The sequence below is a fragment of the Dryobates pubescens genome, chromosome 18 (genome assembly GCF_014839835.1).
Source record: "Dryobates pubescens isolate bDryPub1 chromosome 18, bDryPub1.pri, whole genome shotgun sequence".
In the NCBI taxonomy this organism is placed as follows: Eukaryota; Metazoa; Chordata; class Aves; order Piciformes; family Picidae; genus Dryobates; species Dryobates pubescens.
In genome coordinates, this window is record NC_071629.1 from 3,598,814 (window position 1) to 3,615,474 (window position 16,661).

The 16,661-nt window shown below is 49.5% G+C and overlaps 2 protein-coding genes across 2 annotated transcripts in view; one reads left to right on the forward strand and one right to left on the reverse strand.

The window, feature by feature from the left end:
* Positions 1–1,342: 1,342 nt before the first annotated feature.
* LPAR4 (lysophosphatidic acid receptor 4) lies at positions 1,343–16,189 on the reverse strand. Its single transcript, XM_009896863.2, has 2 exons — positions 15,548–16,189; positions 1,343–3,118 (listed from the first exon to the last, which is right to left on the reverse strand). The coding sequence occupies exon 2, from the start codon at positions 2,963–2,965 to the stop codon at positions 1,919–1,921; it is 1,047 nt and encodes a 348-aa protein (XP_009895165.1). The 5' UTR covers positions 2,966–3,118; positions 15,548–16,189; the 3' UTR covers positions 1,343–1,918.
* The window catches only part of CYSLTR1 (cysteinyl leukotriene receptor 1), an 83,306-nt gene continuing 71,694 nt past the window's right edge, over positions 5,050–16,661 (forward strand). The window contains exon 1 of the mRNA XM_009896862.2: positions 5,050–5,080. The gene's annotated coding sequence lies outside the window, so the exon portion shown is untranslated. The remainder of the gene's footprint in view (positions 5,081–16,661) is intronic.

Below are 16,661 nucleotides of genomic sequence, written 5' to 3' on the forward strand. Positions count from 1 at the left end.
ATTGCTGATCTAACAAGTCATGCCATACTCCTTCAGGTGCAATTGTTCTTCTCGTTCCTGTCTCACATTCAGTCTGTCAAGTCAGTAGACCTTCAAATATGAATCAAGAGCAAGAAATGAAACAGCTAATGAAATGCAGTGACATACAGAGAGCTGGCTTGCCAGCAGTGTGCTCAGGTGGCCAAGAAGGCTAACAGCATCCTGGCCTGTATCAGTAATAGTGTCACCAGAAGGACCAGGGAAGTGATTGTCCCCCTGTGCTCAGCACTGCTGAGGCCACACCTCGAGTGCTGTGTTCAGTTTTAGGGCCCTCACTTCAAGAAGGAGGTTGAGGTCCTGGAGTTGGTGCAGAGAAGGGCAAGAAAGATGGAGAATGGTCTGGGGAACAGGGCTGGTGAGGAGTGGCTGAGGGAAGCGGGGTTGTGTAGCCTGGAGAAGAAAAGGCTGAGGGGGAACCTTCTTGTTTTCTACAACTACCTGAAAGAAGGTGGTAGCAAAGTGGGGGTTGATTTATTCTCCCTGGTTATGAGCAATAGGATGAAAGGAAATGGCCTCAAGTTGTGCCAAGGGAGGATATCAGAAGAAACTTCCTCGTGGAATGGGTTACCAAACACTGGAACAGGCTCCCCAGGGTGGTGGTTGAATCCCCATCCCCGGATGCAGAGAGATAGTGCTGAGGAGCCTGGCTCAGCACCAGGCTTGGTAGAGTTAGCTAATGGTTGGACTAGATTCTAAAGGTCTCTTCCAACTGAAACAATTCTATGATTACATCTTTCTATACCTATAAAAGGCAGGATCTGTAATAAAGCAATTGAAAAACAAGCAAACAGTGCTGTCACAGCTAAGAACAGAGAGTGGCCAACTTGTTTGACTTGTTCTATTTTGGAGTAGCTCTGAGACCACCTAATTAGTTGGCTGCAGAGCAAAAGCCAGCAAGCAATCACTTCCAAGATCTTCTCTTAATTGGATGTCTGTATCCAAACACACTCCTTAGTAGGGTTGCTTGGCATAACAATCTGCTCATGCACCAGAAATGTAAGCAGCTCAAGGTCAGCACTTGGAGTGCAGCTGAAAGGCTTAAGAACCACCATGCCCCAACCAGAGCTCTGCCCTTGCAAGAGCTCTGGGGTTTCAGACCCTTTCTTTCAGCTGACCTCATACTCTGGCCCTTAGCAGGAGCAGTCACACACAATCCCTTGGGATGTGAAAGCCCCAGGTGCAGCAGAGCTTTTTACCTCTCCCTGGAGGTACAGACAGCTTCACCTGACAAGAATGGAACTTCTCCCTTCAGAACTGCATAAGTGATTCTTTGTTTTGTTTTATCTCACTGCTTTTTCTATCACCCAGCAACGTTTTGCCTGCTTTCACACCAGTTGTTTCCTCTCCACACCGGCGGTGCAGCACGCCTCTGTCTAGTCAAACTCTTGCAGTGGAATAAGGAAAAGCCAAAAGCTTTTATTACGCCTTTTCAAGCAAACATACATCATAGTGTGGGGAGTTACTGAGTTAAGATATGCTGAGGCATCTTCAGAAGGCATGAAGTGTTGGTAGGCATCTCTAAGGAAATTAGAACTTGCTATTTTCCAGCTGGTCCCAAGTCAGCTGCTGGGGGAAGGGAGGGAAACACAGTGCCAAATGTTGGCATCTTCTGATTAAAGAGGGAACAGAACGGCTGCTTTAGTTGGTGCACACGCTGTTACCTGTCTCCTAAGGGAGACCCAGCAGGGGTTTTATCTCCTGTTCACCTGTTGCGTCCGTTGGGACTATCCCAGTGTAAGGATTGCTCTACCTGTCTAGTTATTCCCCCCCCTAGCTTCATTAACCCCACAGATGAAGCCATATTCTCTGAAACAGCTCTTTCACACATGGTGTTGCTCAGAAAGCTACTGGGGGCACAGCTCCACGTGTAAACATCTCCCTAGAAGTGCGATTCAGATGTCGGGTCTCCTCCGTTGGTGATGGCCTGGTCGCTGATCTCGTCCTGCGGCGCCGGGAGCGCAGTCTTTGTCAGAGGGGTCTCGGTCTTGAAGAGAGAATCCATTTTGATCTGGGTTTTGATGTTGAAGGACTTCTGGAAGGATTCTGACGTGAAGTAGTAGATGAATGGGTCGAAGCAGCAGTTCATGGTGGCGATGCACAAGGTGATGGGGTACATTGTCCTGGCGAACCTCTCCAAGGAGCAGTTGGCTATCGCTTGGGACCGCACGAGGGCGTAGAGGAAGAGGATGGAGTTGTACGGCACGAAGCACACGACGAAGATGGCCACGTGCACGATGATCATTTTCAGCACCTTCTCTTTGTTTGTCCCAATCTGAGACAAGGTGGCGGGTTTCCGGAGCGTCCTGAGAACCAGAGAGGAGCAGGTCAGGTTGAGCAGCAAAGGGATGATGAAGCCTACCACTTCAATAAATATGGTGATCTTGGACAGGTAGGTTTTCCAGATACGCTTGGAGAAACCTTCGAAGCAGGTGGTGCTGGTGTTGGAAACGTTGGTCGTGGAGAACAAGGAGGCCGAAATGCCGCCGCTGAGGACCAGTATCCAAACGCCGGCGCAGACTATGGCGGAGTTCCTCCTGGTCCTGATGGTGCGGGAGCGGAAGGGGTAGACGATGGCGAGGAAGCGGTCGACGCTGATGCAGGTGAGGAACAGCATGCTCCCGTAGATGTTGGTGAGGAAAGCCGTGCCTGAGATCTTGCAGAGGCTGTCTCCGAAAGGCCAGTGCCTGTTGAAGTTGTAAAAGATCTTAAAGGGCAGGGTGAAGACGAAAAGCAGGTCGGAGACGGCCAGGTTGGTCATGAAGATGGCCGTCTCGCTGCGCATCTTCATGCGGAAGCAGAAGACGAAGAGGGAGGCACAGTTCGTAATCAAACCCAGGATGAAGACCACGCTGTACACGGCGCCGTACAAGTTGTACTTAAAGGAATCATCTGTCAAGCAGGTATGATTGTTGCTGTGGTTTCCCATGCCAAGTTTGGGATGTGCTTCCAAAGAGCTTCAAAGTCTACTTCAGTGACATCCATAAAATCAGGCAGCGACCTCCTCTCTTCCCGAGGAAGTGCATTCCAGGAAGGGGGCTCCAAACCTCGCTACCACGTCTCTGCCCTGAATCCTTTCATCCTAAAGGAGAGAGAAACAGATGCCATCAGTCCTGCCACCTGCTGGCACCTGAAGCTGGCCGTGCAAGAGAACACAGACGCTTTCCAGAATCCCAGCCTGGTAGGGCTTGGGAAGGACCTCTGGAGATCACCCAGTCCAGGGTCACCCACAGCAGGTCGCCCAGGATCACAATGTCCAGGTGGGTTTGGAATCTCTCCAGAGAAGGAGACTCCACAACCTCTCTGGGCAGCCTGCTCCAGGGCTCCAGCACCCTCACAGGAAGGAGGTTATTTTTTCCTTCCCAAACGAATGGATATGCAAACAAACCCAGCAATTAGTTTTCAAGGTAGCCTTTTATAAATTCCACTATTATTGGGGGTTTTCAAAGTTGAACACAGCAGTCATTGTACTCAGTCTTTCCTTCTCTCATCATCCCTCATCCTCTCATTAGGAAAGAGAGTCCATGGCTAATTCCAACTTTCCACTTGGAAAGGATTCTCTTTAAAATGTGAGATGGAATTGGCCCAGTGTGTTTGGAAAGAAATTAAATCATGGACCCACAACATTACCAAGGTATAGAATCAGCCAGAAACATTCACTTAGACTTGTAATGAGAGGAGAAAGAAGATGAAAGTTTTAATGGTTGCTTTTAACTGTGCAGAGATGAAAGTCCTCTTGGTTTTCATCCTGTTCTGTTACAGAAGAGCCAGGAAAAAGCTTCAAACCTGTATTAAAAAAAACCACAAACCTGTGCTAACAAAGTGTTAAAAATGCCAAACCTATGTTAATCTCACAGGATTAAGTGCAGCCCTCAGCAAGTTTGCAGGGGGCACTAAGCTGAGTGCTGCAGTTGACATACCTGAGGGACAGGAACCATCCAGGACCTGGATCACAAGGACTGTGTGCATGTTATGAGGCTCAACAAGGCCAAGTGCAAGGTTCTACGGCTCAGTTGGGGTGGTTCCCACTGTCACCCACAGGCTGGGGGATGGAATGATGGAGAGCAGCCATGCAGAGAAGGCTTGGGGGTGCTGGTGGGTGAAAAGCTGGACATGAGCCAGCGATGTGCACTCACAGCCCAGAAGCCAACCATGTCCTGGGCTGCAGGACAAGGGAGGGGATTCTGACTGTGCTCCACTCTGCTGAGACCTCACCTGCAGTGCTGGGTCCAGCCCTGGAGTCCTCAGCACAGCAGAGACATGGAGCTGTTGGAGTGGGTCTAGAGGAAGCCATAGCCATAATCGAAGGGCTTGAAGCCCTCTGCTGTGAGGACAGGCTGAGAGAGTCGGGGTTGTTCAGCCTGCAGAAGGCATTATTGTGACCCTTTGTTATGTAAAGGGACCTGAAAGCAAGCTGGGGACAGACTCTGTAGCAGGGCCAGTTGTGACAGGACAAGGGGTGATGGTTTGAAACTGAAAGAGGGAAGATTCAGACTAGACAGAAGGAAGAAATGTTTTTCTCTGAGGGTGATGACACCTTGCCCCAGGTTGCCTGGAGAGGTGGTCGTGTGGGGCTCTGAGCAACGTCCTCTGGATGAAGGTGTCCTTGCTGACTGCAGCAGGGAGTGGGTGACCTTTGAGTGCCTGTTCTAACTTGGGCTTTCCCTAATCCTCTACTTGGAGATAGGTGCATCCCCACACCTCCTTTGCAAAGGGAAGACCAAGAATGTGGTATTTCAGCAATGTTTTTTCAAAGCTGCTTTCCAAACTTACTCTTCCCACCTCTGGAAAAATGCTGCAGCTTTTCCTCCTAACATTTGGGGCGGGGGGGAAGGTATTACTTTGAAAAGGCCTTTTTAAAACTTACTTGGGCAAATCTAAAATGCTTTAAAGAAAGGCCTCTCCTCCAAGCTGTACTGACACCTCCATTTCATTTCTTGTCTTTGCAAAGGATCAGATCCCTGGAATCTGGGAAATCTCCTAAGCCACGTTCCTCTAAGACTTTGGCCCAAAGCAGCAAGCTTCAGGGAAGTGCAGAGTTGAGGTAAGTGCTTTCTGAACTGTCTTGATGCTCTTAGTGCTGTTCTAAGTGCTATTTTCAATGCCTGTGAGAACAGGGAGTTGGAAAGTCTCCCTCACTAGAGCCAGGAGAGTTTGAGTCGCAACCTGCAGTGGTTTACATCTTGGAAACGTGGAGCAAAGTTCTGTAACTAAGGGGAAAAAACCTTTGCCTTGTAAACCACAGCAAATCAATGAAAATGACACAAAGTTTGTAATCTGTTAGTAATCTAAGACTTAGCAGCTACAACTGTGGAGTAATTTAGAGAGGTGAAACCCTTGTGAGGAGCAGGATCCCTTCCAGAAAGCGATCCTCTGACAACGTGGTTGCCACAACAGACTTGTAATGGAGGTTAAAGGTGGAAATGGCAACATACAAACAAAGTGGGTTAAGAAAGCGTGGAACCAGGACGATTTGGGATGCAAAGTGATCAAAATCAAATGTTTCCCACATGTTTTCCTTTCGGGAAAGCTCACACTGACAGCTTTCTTGCACGCAGGCTGTCAGGGAAGTCAAGTGGTAAAACATCAAGCGTTGAGAGTGGTGTAATGGTCACAGCTTTGCCATTCACAAGGTGCAAGTCCTGCCCTCACCTGGGAGAGCCTGGACACCAGCAGGCTTTACAAAAACCCAGAGAGCAGATGGTACCTCACCTTTGCACCCTGCTCCTTACTGCAAGAAGGATGTTGAGGGTACTGGAGTGGGTCCAGAGAAGGGCAACAAAGCTGGTGAAGGGTCTAAAGCATGAGTCCTGTGAGGAGTGGCTGAAGGAACTGGGGGTGTTTGGCCTAGAGAAAAGGAGGTTCAGGAGATCTCACTCTACAGCTGCCTGAAAGGAGGCTGGACTGAGGTGGGGGTCAGTCTCTTCCCATAAGCAATAGGACATGAGGAAACAGCCTTAAGTTTCACCAGGGCAGATTTAGGTTGGACACAAGGAACAATTTCTTCCAAAAGGGTTGTCTAGGTCTGGAACAGGCTGCCCAGGGAGGTGATGCAGTCTGTCCATGAAGTGGTTTGAAAGCCATGTAGATGTGGTGCTGAGGGACATGGTTTGGTGGTGATCTGGCAGTGCTGGGTTAGTGGTTGGACTTGATCTTAAAGGTCTGTTTCAAACATGAGCACATTAACAACTCCTGTCCAGCTTTTCACCCATCACCCCAAGTCCTTCTCTTAGCTCTCTCCATACTTCATCCCCTAGCCTGGATTGATTACAGGGGATTGCCCTGATCCAGGTGCAGGACCTTGCACTTGGCCTGTTGAACCTAATCTTTCATTTCATTTATTTGAATCCTACATCTGTGATGATATCCTTCATTAGCAAATGTTCAGAGCAGCAATAGGTGTGCCCTTATCTGATCACTGTTGATTATGTGGCAATGACAGAGGAGGCTAATCCACTGCTGGGGCTTGCTCCACAGCACATGTGAGGGGGAACTCATTATGCAAACTGCACAGGGCTTTGGGGACAGGTGGGCAGAGCAAAACATCCCTTGCACCCCTTTGTGCTTTGCACTCACCCCAGGGTTCCTCCAACTGAATTGATGGCTAAATGAACTTTATTGTGAAAGGGCCTCAGAAGGATACCAAGCATTTAAGCCTGTCAAGATGCTAGTAGTGAAATCTCAAAGGTGCACTCTGAATGCCTGGTAATCTAAATAATCTACAAGTTGAAATGCCTTTAAACAAGAGCTTAGCTGGATTCAAAAGCACACATGAGCTTTAACAGGAGTAGCTGTGCCTGCTGGCTTAGCCCTCAGCCTAATGCATTCATTTCTTGGCTGGGAGCTGCCTTTCAGTATAGGAGGCTGCATGTTACCTCCATCAGCAGCAAGTTCTGTTCATACTGAAACACAGCCTCCACAAGCAGATCCTTCTGCAGAGCGTAAATAATAGGTGTGCCAGACTCTCCCTCCCCAGGTTTCATGTCTGGAGCCAACCTCTGAGAGGGATTAGGTGTCCTTCAAAACCTTACAGAGCCATGTCCCTTGGAGGTGGATGCAAACCCCACTCTCCAGGCTGTGCACAGGATCTTGGCTGCACCCCAAAACACAGCCTGACACAGCAGCTTTGAACTGCTTACCTTGACTACTGCCAGCAGCCTGACCCAGATCCTTGTTGCACAGGAGAGAAGGTGCTGCATCACTTCATTCTTTCCCCCCCTCCCTTGCTCTGCAGCAGACAACCACGTGGTAAAATCCCAGTATTTTTTTTGTGCAGGGATGAATGAGAATTGCCTGCCAGCAATTGTCTAATGAAGTCATAGCTTTTCAAATACAGGCTCAAGTTGTTTACCTTCCAACACTGAGGTGTTTAAACAAGCTGACATGTCGCTTTGAAACTCAGCCACATCCTTTAAACTCTGCGGAGTGAGTTTACAGCTTTGACTTTTCTGAATGTAAAAGTCACTTTCCTTCCTTTCCACTAAGGATGAAAGCAGTAGGATGCTCTTTGTGCACACCACCTCCACCACTGCTATTGCTTGGCTATGGGGAAAAAAAAACTCCCTACCAATGCTTTTGTTGTGTGTTGGTTTAGCCTGGAGAAGAGCAGACTGAGGGAGGAATGCTCTCCATGCTGATCGAGATCTAAGAGGAGAGGGCAAGAGGATGGGACCAGGCTTTTTTCAGTCATACTCAGTGATGTGATAAGTGATAATGGGCACAAACTGGAACCCAGGAGATTCCATGGGTAACATGAGGAACAGCTTCTCTCCTGTGAGGGTGCCAGAGCCCTGGCCCAAGGTTGTGGAGTAGTCTTCTCTGGAGACATTCCAAACCCACCTGGACACTGTGATCCTGGGCAACCTGCTGTGGGTGACCCTGCTTTAGCAGAGGGGTTGGGCTGGTCCCTTCCAACCTGCACCATGCTGGGATTCTGTGTGAAAAGCAGACTTTCAAATCTGATTCTGTAGTTCTGTGAAGTCCTTTCTTTCTGCCTCACACCCACCCCATCCTCCACAAGTCCATCAAACCGAGGTCAGAAAAAAGGGTGACGTTTGGGACAGGCATTTTTGCCTCCTCAGGTTGTTTCTCATGTGAGTTGTAAGAGGGATGTAGCTTTATCAGTCTGAATATGTAGGACATCCTGTGTGCCTTCACTGAAGTAATTCCACCCTGCTCAGCCTTTTCTTGTAAGATCTGATACTAACCAAACGTGAGAAGCGTTCAAATCTGAAGGATCTCTTTCTGGATTAGCACTCTGTGTACTCAGGTCACCTCTTGCTCTTGTAAGACAAAGGTTTTGAAGGTCCTGAGTCCAAAACCTGATGAACCACAAGGTGGGGATGCTGTGGTTTTAGGGGGGTTACCTGGGTTTTGTCCAGCAGTGTCTCTAGGTTATGGCAGCACCTGTTGTGTTTTGATGAGCTCTGATCCTGACCTTGGAAATAAGCTCTTTTCCTTGGGCACAGCTCCTACTTTATGCCTTCTCTTGACAAGAACTGCATTCACTGGAGAGCTTTTGCTTCCCTGTCTCTCACCCAGTTGTTGCAATCATTGTATAGTTCGCTCCCAGCACTGAGCACGAGGCTATGGCTTTACAGCCACAAACTTCATAGTTTCTTGGGGTACATTTTCCTCCTTCATTCCACTTGAATTATGTAGAAGGTTCAAAAAAGATTGGGGGGGGAAGGGGGGTTGTTGTTTGGGGAAACATTTCACATAGATCTTTCTGCATGAGGCTGTAGGACTTGGATTCTTCTAGGCTGAACACTACAGGCAGGTACAGACTGACTGCAACTGGTTGAATCCATATTCTTGCTAGATAAGTGTGTTTACGTTTAAGGATATTTAACAGATCAATAAGAAACACTCTCTGTAAATCTTTCTGCCAATTCTCACTTGTTCAATTCTCATTTGAGAGAAGGGATGCCATCCAGAGAGATCCTGACAGGCTGCAAAGATGCTGAGGGGCCTGGAGCATCTCTCTGAGGAGGAAAGGCTAAGAGTTCTGGGGATGTTTAGCCTGGAGAGGAGCAGCCTGAATGGGGATTTTTCCAGTGCTCATCAACAGCTAAAGGGAGCAGGGGTCAAGAGGATAGGGCCAGGATCTTATCAGTGGTGCCCAGTAACAGGACAAGGGGCAATGGGCATAAACTGAAATCAGGAGGTTCCATCTGAACAGAAGGAAAAATTTAATTCCTGTGAGGGTGCCAGAGTCCTGGAGCAGACTGCCCAGAGAGACTGTGGAGTCTCCCTCTCTGGAGACACCTCAAAGCCACCTGGGCATTGTGACCGTGGGCAACCTGCTGTAGGTGACCCTGCTTTAGCAGGGGGGTAGGACTGGATGATCCCCAGAGGTGCCTTCCAGCCCTCACCACGCTGGGATTCTGTGATTCTGCTGTGTTTCTTCCGTGGTGTGGTAGGAGCAGGAGAAAGGTTGGGATTAGACAGTGGGAAATGAAGCAGCTGCCTGTAAGCAAAGCACTGTTGACTGTATGAAGCGATGGCCGAGCAGAAGGGCTTTAATCTCTTTCATTTACTAATCCTAAGTGATGTATTTGAGAACAGTAGGGAAAAGAAAAGAGAGGGGAAAACCCCAACAAGTAGCCAGAAGCGTGACTTTGAAGTCCAGGCAAAGGTCTCTGTAGCTTCAAAGAGCCATTCTTCCCTGGGTTTTATCAGAGTGAATGCCCGGCTGGTATTCTGGGCAAAAGAGGGAGACCACCTCTGCTGATTAGCATAAAAGACAAGGCAGGAAGGCTCTTATTCATGGCTTTGACACTTCTTGTGCGACGGTCCTCCAGACCCTCGGCACTTTCCTTTCCCACTGCTTGCGGTGCTGTAGCGACGTCCACCGCACCTGGTGGGAAGGTGAAATCCGGAGTTACTCCTGATCCTTTCGCTCAGGTTTCGCTGTCTGCTTTTCAGCTCCTCTTTGAGAGGAGCGAAACAAAACAGGGGAGCTCATGAGACGTTTCCCCTCACTCAGCCATCAGGAGTGATCCTGGGAACTTGCTGTGGGAAGGTGGGAGTGCGCCGGCTGCTCCTTTGCTCCCTACACGAGGTGGCTTTGATTGATTGTCCGAGAACCCTTGCAGACCCTCCAAGTTCAGCAGCTGCTTTCTGCTGCTTGGGTCTCAGTGCACGAATTTCAGCAGGGCCCGACTTTAATCATTCTCCAAGATGGAGTGGGGAGGTGGGAACTGGAGCCTATGGGACCTAATCCTAAAGGCATTGTTATCCTTTTCTGCTCTTTTTTTTCCTTTTTCAATTGGTCAGCACTGCCGTTGTCTCCTAACTGTCCTCTGAGACTTACAAAGCATTTCCTGCTCATGGTGACTCCTCAGTGCTGTATCTGTTTTGTGTTGAGCTAATTAAAATGTTTCCTTCTGAAGAGAATAGTGAACCGACTTACCCCAGATTCAGACACTGATCCTCAGGGCATGACTCTCTTTTTGTTTTCACTGGGAATGTCTCTCTCCATTTACATCATCCCCTTAACCCTTGATGTGCTTCGGCCTTCCCTACCCACTGCTGCTTTCAGAGGGGCTGCTCCACAGCCCAGGAATGACAGAATTCACGGCGAACTTCCCAGCAACGTTTGCTTCATTTTACTCTTTCACTTAGGGACACTTTTTCTGCTTGCAAAGGAACCTCAATGTGATGATGGAGAGCTATAGGACTGCTGGATTTTTTTGACCTCAGGTCTCTCACTCTAAGGGTAGATCCCTTTATAATTGCTAGACTCAATAGAGAAGATTTGGATGCAAGGGGACAAAAAGCTGAGTGACACTGTTTGACCCAGGTGGCTTTCAGTCAGGAGGAGAAGCTGGTGATGGAGGTGGCTATGGCTTTGATGTGATCCTGCTTATTTACAAAGCATGGCTAAGGAAAAAAAAAAATAAATACAAAATAAGAGCCTCCTGTTTCCCTGAGCCAACAGGGAATCCAACAACAGGACTCAGTTTATTTGCTTACAGTTCCAAAGCTCTCTCCAGTCAGCATTCTGCCCAAAAAGCTTCCTTTCTTTTCTTGCAGTGACACCATTTCCAGTGGTTCCTTGGTGATTGCTTGGCTTTTTGGCTCCTTGTTGCCTTTGCACTAGGTGCCTGCTGCTGCATGAATCCTCCTTTCACTCAAGCATCACCTCTGGGCTTGTTCCTCTGCTGAAGCAGAGCTGAACTTTCACCTCTGTTTATCCAAAGCTTGTAAGCTTTTTATTTTCCCCTTGCATACATTAGCACCAACAAGCTGCCAGCCACCCAGCACCACAGCACAAACACCCATTTCAGCTTTTGCAAGCTCGGTTGGGCTCGGGGATGTGCATCAGGTTTCCCTGTGTTGAGCATGGTCCTTCAGTGGGGCAGAAGGTGCTCGGGGCCTTGAAGGATCTGTGCCCTGCATGCACTTACTGGAGGAAACTGACAAAATAGAGCTTTCTTCACTCAAATTGCCTTCGTTTTCAGGGTGGGGTGAAGGTTTGAGGGCTGTCTTCTGAGAACAGCATGGAGGGGGTGGGTATTGTCAGCCTTAGGCTCATGCAGTTTGAGCGCTGAAGATGGATGGTCCCTTCCTGGAGCTGCTGGGTCCCTGCTTCACCTTGGTGCACCTATCTCAGCAAGAAGTTTGGAGGCATGACTGGGATTTTCATGCCACCTCCATCACCTCCCCTCTGGGGAAAAACCATGAAGCTTCTGGCAAACATTCTGTGGTGTATGATGAAAGGAGGCATGAGGATGCACAGCAGGAGCCTGTGCTGGTTTTCAGTAGCAACTACAGAGGGTACATTTGCAGTGATGCCTTAAAACAAGTAAGAAATTACTCCCCAATGCAAAAAACCATCAAATTGTAGCCAGTGAGTGAAGCCTGTTAGAAATTAGATCCCTAATACCGAGAGCAGGGGCATGACACTGGGACACTGTGTGAGAGATGCTGCTTTTACTGCTAAACGTGGCAGTTCCTATTCACCACCTAAAAGCCTCTGGGCTCTGGAGAAGAAGATGCCTTAGCTGCAGATTCAAGAAACTAAAATGGGAATGTGATGAGATGAAAAGAGAGGCTTCTGTCATGGCTGTCTGTTTACAGGCATAATAGGTACTCAAAGTATGATGACATCATGTTATGTACAGAGCAAGCAAGCTGCTCTCTTGCTATCGTGCACCTTTGTCTCGGGGCTCAGGGCCTGATGAATGTCCCTCAGTTTCACTTGCCAAGAGAAAGAGGCTTTCCTTTTTCTGCAAAACCAAACCAAACTGTTACAAATGATTCAGAGAACTTTCCTTGCAGCTGGGGTCAGCTGAGGCTAGCTTGGCTCCAAAGCAGTGTGGATCTTTACCCCTTTTGCTGGGACTGAATTGAGAAGATGGTGCATTAGAGGAAGCCTTGCAGAGCCACTGGCTGCTCTCATGGATAAAGAGTTCCTATTTTTGAGGAGAGAATTTGCTTTTTGTGAAAGGTGGTTGCTCCCCTTCCCCAAGACTAAACTGGATCCTTATTTAGAGAGGAGGAGCAAGGTGTGAAGCAGCAGAGTGAGTCTCTGCATGCACACTTCACCTGGAAAGACTTATTGAGGCTGGAGCTGTGCTCCAGGAGCTGTCCTGTCCCAGCTCAGCTCACTGGTGTCTTATTTGTGATCCTGGAGCACTGAGCCATCAGACTGGGACCATCACATCATCTGTGGCAGCCAGCACCACTCAGACCAGTAAACTGAGCCCTGGTACTCAAACATGCTTTAAGCAGAGTGAGCTGCAGCCTGCACAGATGCATCACAGACGTTGGCACAAATACATATGGCTGCAAGGGGCCATGCTGTAAGTGCTGTGGCATTATAACCAAGTCCCATGTTGTTTGGCTTTCTTCTGCTCTCCCCAGGGGCAATCTTCTCCCACCCTCTGCTCCAGATGTAACACACTTTCCTACACTGCACCCTTTCCCCAGGATCTGTCCCTAAGTTTGAGCAAAATCACCTGAATCCCTTCCTGCTCTTGTGCTGCAGCCATGGGGTGCCAGGCTGGAGGGGAGGACAAGCATCTTACAGCCAGGAGCACATCCTCTCCCTGGCACAAGCTGCAGGGCTCAGGCATCAGAGAAAGTTCAAACTGCACATTGTCACAATTTTTGTCTTGTTACTCTGACCCAAAGTGAACAAGTTGCTGTGCTCTGCTTGTCTGTCTGTGCAGAGCTCAGCTCCTACCTCCAGAATCTGGAAGAGACTGATGCTGATAACTGACCTAACCCCAGCTGAGGAGGAGTCTCATTTTAAATCTCAAAGGATTAAAGTGAAATGTATGCTCAGCCTTCCCCACTCTTCCTCCTTCCCAGCTCTTTCAGGACTTTCCCTTACAATCCAGAGGCTTTGAACCCTCTAAAGTACCAAGTATGGTTTGCCTGCCCATTTCAGCATGCTAGTTAGGGAAAGAAGATGGAAAAGTGCTGTGAGGGAGGAATATCCTTATCACTGCCCTGTGAACTTTGCACTTACCATCCTCTGAGTTTTACTGTTCTGTCCTTATGGGGGAACAATACAAAGCCACACAGTTGTCTCCTCTCAGGCAGAGGTTAGGGAGTGTCATTAAAAACCCCCCAAACTTCTCTTGCAAATTCTCCTGCAGTGGGCTTGCATGGTGGAAAATCCTATTTCTTCCAAGCAGCTGCCCCTCTAGATTAAGAACGTTGTTCATCATTCATTTTACTTCCGAGGCCAGTTTTCCTACCTCCTCAGAGCTGCGCTTGATTTGGTTTTTTCTCTCTCTCTCGGGGAGTTTTGCCACTGAGCTTAAAAGGAGTCGATTTTAGCCGCGAGTGAAAGCCAAGGTGATAAATAAAAGGGTTAAGTTTCGCAGTGTAAAAGATACAACTTAACTGCCAGTTTTTAACACTGTTTGTGGAACCAGATCTCGTCTTACACGAAGCTGAAAGCATGTCCCATTGTAAGCTGAGAGGCTAAGTTTGTGTCACATTTATATACAACGCTTTCTTAAGCTTATGCTTAAGTGTCTTTAGGATACCGGCTTCAAATACACCAAAAATAACCCCAAAGCTAACCAGGGGCTGCTTTTCACAAATCTGAAGCGAGCAACAGACACAAAAGTCCTTAACTTGTCAGCTGCGGTGACACAATGAGGATTACGATGTGAAGCAGAACGATTTCCACAGCAACAGTGCGGAGGAGCAGCTCGCACAGCGATTCCTTTCCAAAACCCTGGCGCTCATCTTTCTCTCTTTAAGCAGAAACATTCCCCTCTCCCATCCCAGCCATCGCACGGCTCCGGCGAGAGGAAGGAGAAGCTGCCCCGCTAGAAAAAACACTGCTAATCTCCATTGAAACGTACAAGCCGAGCCCAGCCCCGGCCGCTTTTCCTCCCGCAGATTTGTTGTCTGAGCCATCGGAAAACCCCACACTGCTTCGTGCAGAGCCGAGATGAAATCCGGAGGCCTCTCTGCTGACTTAGAAAGGGGAGGAAATCGCAACTTACCACGGCGGAGCGGCCGGGGCTGGCTTATGCCCGCGGCTCGGCGGTCGCAGCCCGAGTGCCCCCTGACAGCCCCCATTTGGCCTTTTTGTCTTGCAGCCGCCCGAGTCCCGCACTTCGGAGCCTCCCGCTCGGCTTCCTAGGCGGTTACCCCTTCATCTTTACAGCCGAAAGCAACTGGTAGCGAGCTGCCTTCCTTTGTTCCGAGAGGAAACAAAACTGCTCGGCGCTGCAGCCATCGTGTCTTGGGAAACGGGACGCAAGAATGGGCCCAATGTCTGGGCAGGGTCTGTGGGCTGGGGGAACTCTTGGGGGTCTCGACGGCAACCGCTTTCCATTGGGCCAGGGCTGTATTATTAGCGCCTGAGCCCGCCCCGCGCCCGGGTCTCAGCCGGGGCTGCGATCCCTTCCAGAGCTGTATTCCCTCCCAGAGCACTGCCCAGCCCAGCCAGCAGCTCCCCGTTCAGAATTAGCAGCTTAAGGACAGCCCGACAATAGGGAACGCGGATTTCCTGAGCAATTAGCTGGCGGACACGGCCTGCCAGAGCCTCCATGCCGGCGATGGTAATGAGCAGGAGGAAAGCTGGTTTCATCGTGGATTTTCCTTTGCGCGGCTGGAATTGGTTTCCCTTCCAATTAAAAAGTGAGGGGGAGAGGGGGGAGCTGGGAATCAGGAAAGCACTGGGTAAAGACTAGGAGGCTGCAAAGCTAAGCTGGCCAGCAAAGTAAAATGTCTTTCTAAACAGGTCTAGAAATGCGTCTCGGGTTAGGTCGAGGTTTGTGGTTTGTCTTTCAAATCTTCTCGGAGGAGCTGACTGGAGCTGTCTGGACTCGTGTCCCCCAGCACTTTGCTCTGAAAGCCCTGGGCTCCTGCTGGAAAACCTGGAGGCTTTCAAAGGTCCGGGGACATAATTGCAAACGCTCCGGGGAAGTGGCCGCTCCGCCTGTGCAGCTCACCCCGAGAGCTGCCGCTGCCGCCTCGCAGTGCCCCCCCGGCTGCCAGCAGAGCCGCTCAAAGCTTGTTATTTTTTATCTCTTACCTTTAAAACATCAGCCCTTGGGCTAGGGACGGGGATCTTCTGGCAGCGGGAGTCATGCAGCAGATGGCTTGTTTGCCCCAGCCTGTGTACGCTGTGGAGCAGCCGGTGCCCTTTTACTCCTTTTTCAGCCCTCTCCAGTTCCATAGGTTTGAAATCCTGAGTCTGCTGTTAAAGCCCAGCCTCCCACCTAACGCCTCTCGCTCGCATTGTGTTTGTCTCTCCTTTTCCTCCGCTCTTCTTGGCCGTTCCCACAGGCAGCCAAGGCCAGTAAACAACTCATTGTGAAGCTGGAACTAATGATATTCCTTGGGCTGGTGGCCGATCCAGCGGGCTCCGACTCGCTGCTGCAGCACGCCCAGCTGCCACAGGCTTTTATCCAGTCCATGCAAATAACTTCCTGAGTATCTCATGTAACAGCTAACTCCAGGCTGCAAAACCTCAGCCTCCGAGGGCTGGCGGCTTAATAAAACACATCAGAACGCGAGCGTGGATTTGGGTTGAAAACGGTGAGGGTGCAGATGTTTCCTGCTCCTCGTGGTCAAAGGTCCCTTTGCCCTTTTTCAGCTGGTGAAGGTGACAGACAGTCTGGGTAAACTGTGAAGGGATGGCTAAAGTCACTCTGCATAAGGGTGGGGGTGAGTATGGGGGCCGGCAGAAGGCTCAGGATGCAAAAGCCACCGCTGTCCCCAGCAAACTCGCATCCAGAAATCAGGCTTGGCCCCTCATGGCTTGTGGGCATTTTCAGGCTGGCTGCCTGGAAATCCTGGTCCCTCGGGTATTGTGGAACAGCTTTTCACCACCACCACCACCCCCGGGGCTCATTCTTATGCGGGTGAGTGCTCTCAGTGGGGACCGATTAAAGGCCACCTCTGCATTTCAAATCGCCCCTTTTCGGAATGAAGAGTGGTGTGGATGGTTTGGAACTGGCCTGTCTGATACAGGTTAGAATGAGCACACAGACACCCTTTGCAGATTAACATCTTGTGTCTCACCCTCCCAAACTACCAGGCGCTAGGCAAACCCATTAGAGAGCAGACTGATTGCTCCTTGAAGATTAAATGCGGCATAAATCTCAGAACAAAACCGAATCTGCTGTGCTGCTTAAGTTGTTTAG

What these genes read in the sequence shown, in the direction of transcription:
- LPAR4 (XM_009896863.2), bottom strand. Translation starts at nt 2,965, where the DNA reads ATGGGAAACCACAGCAACAATCATACCTGCTTGACAGATGATTCCTTT.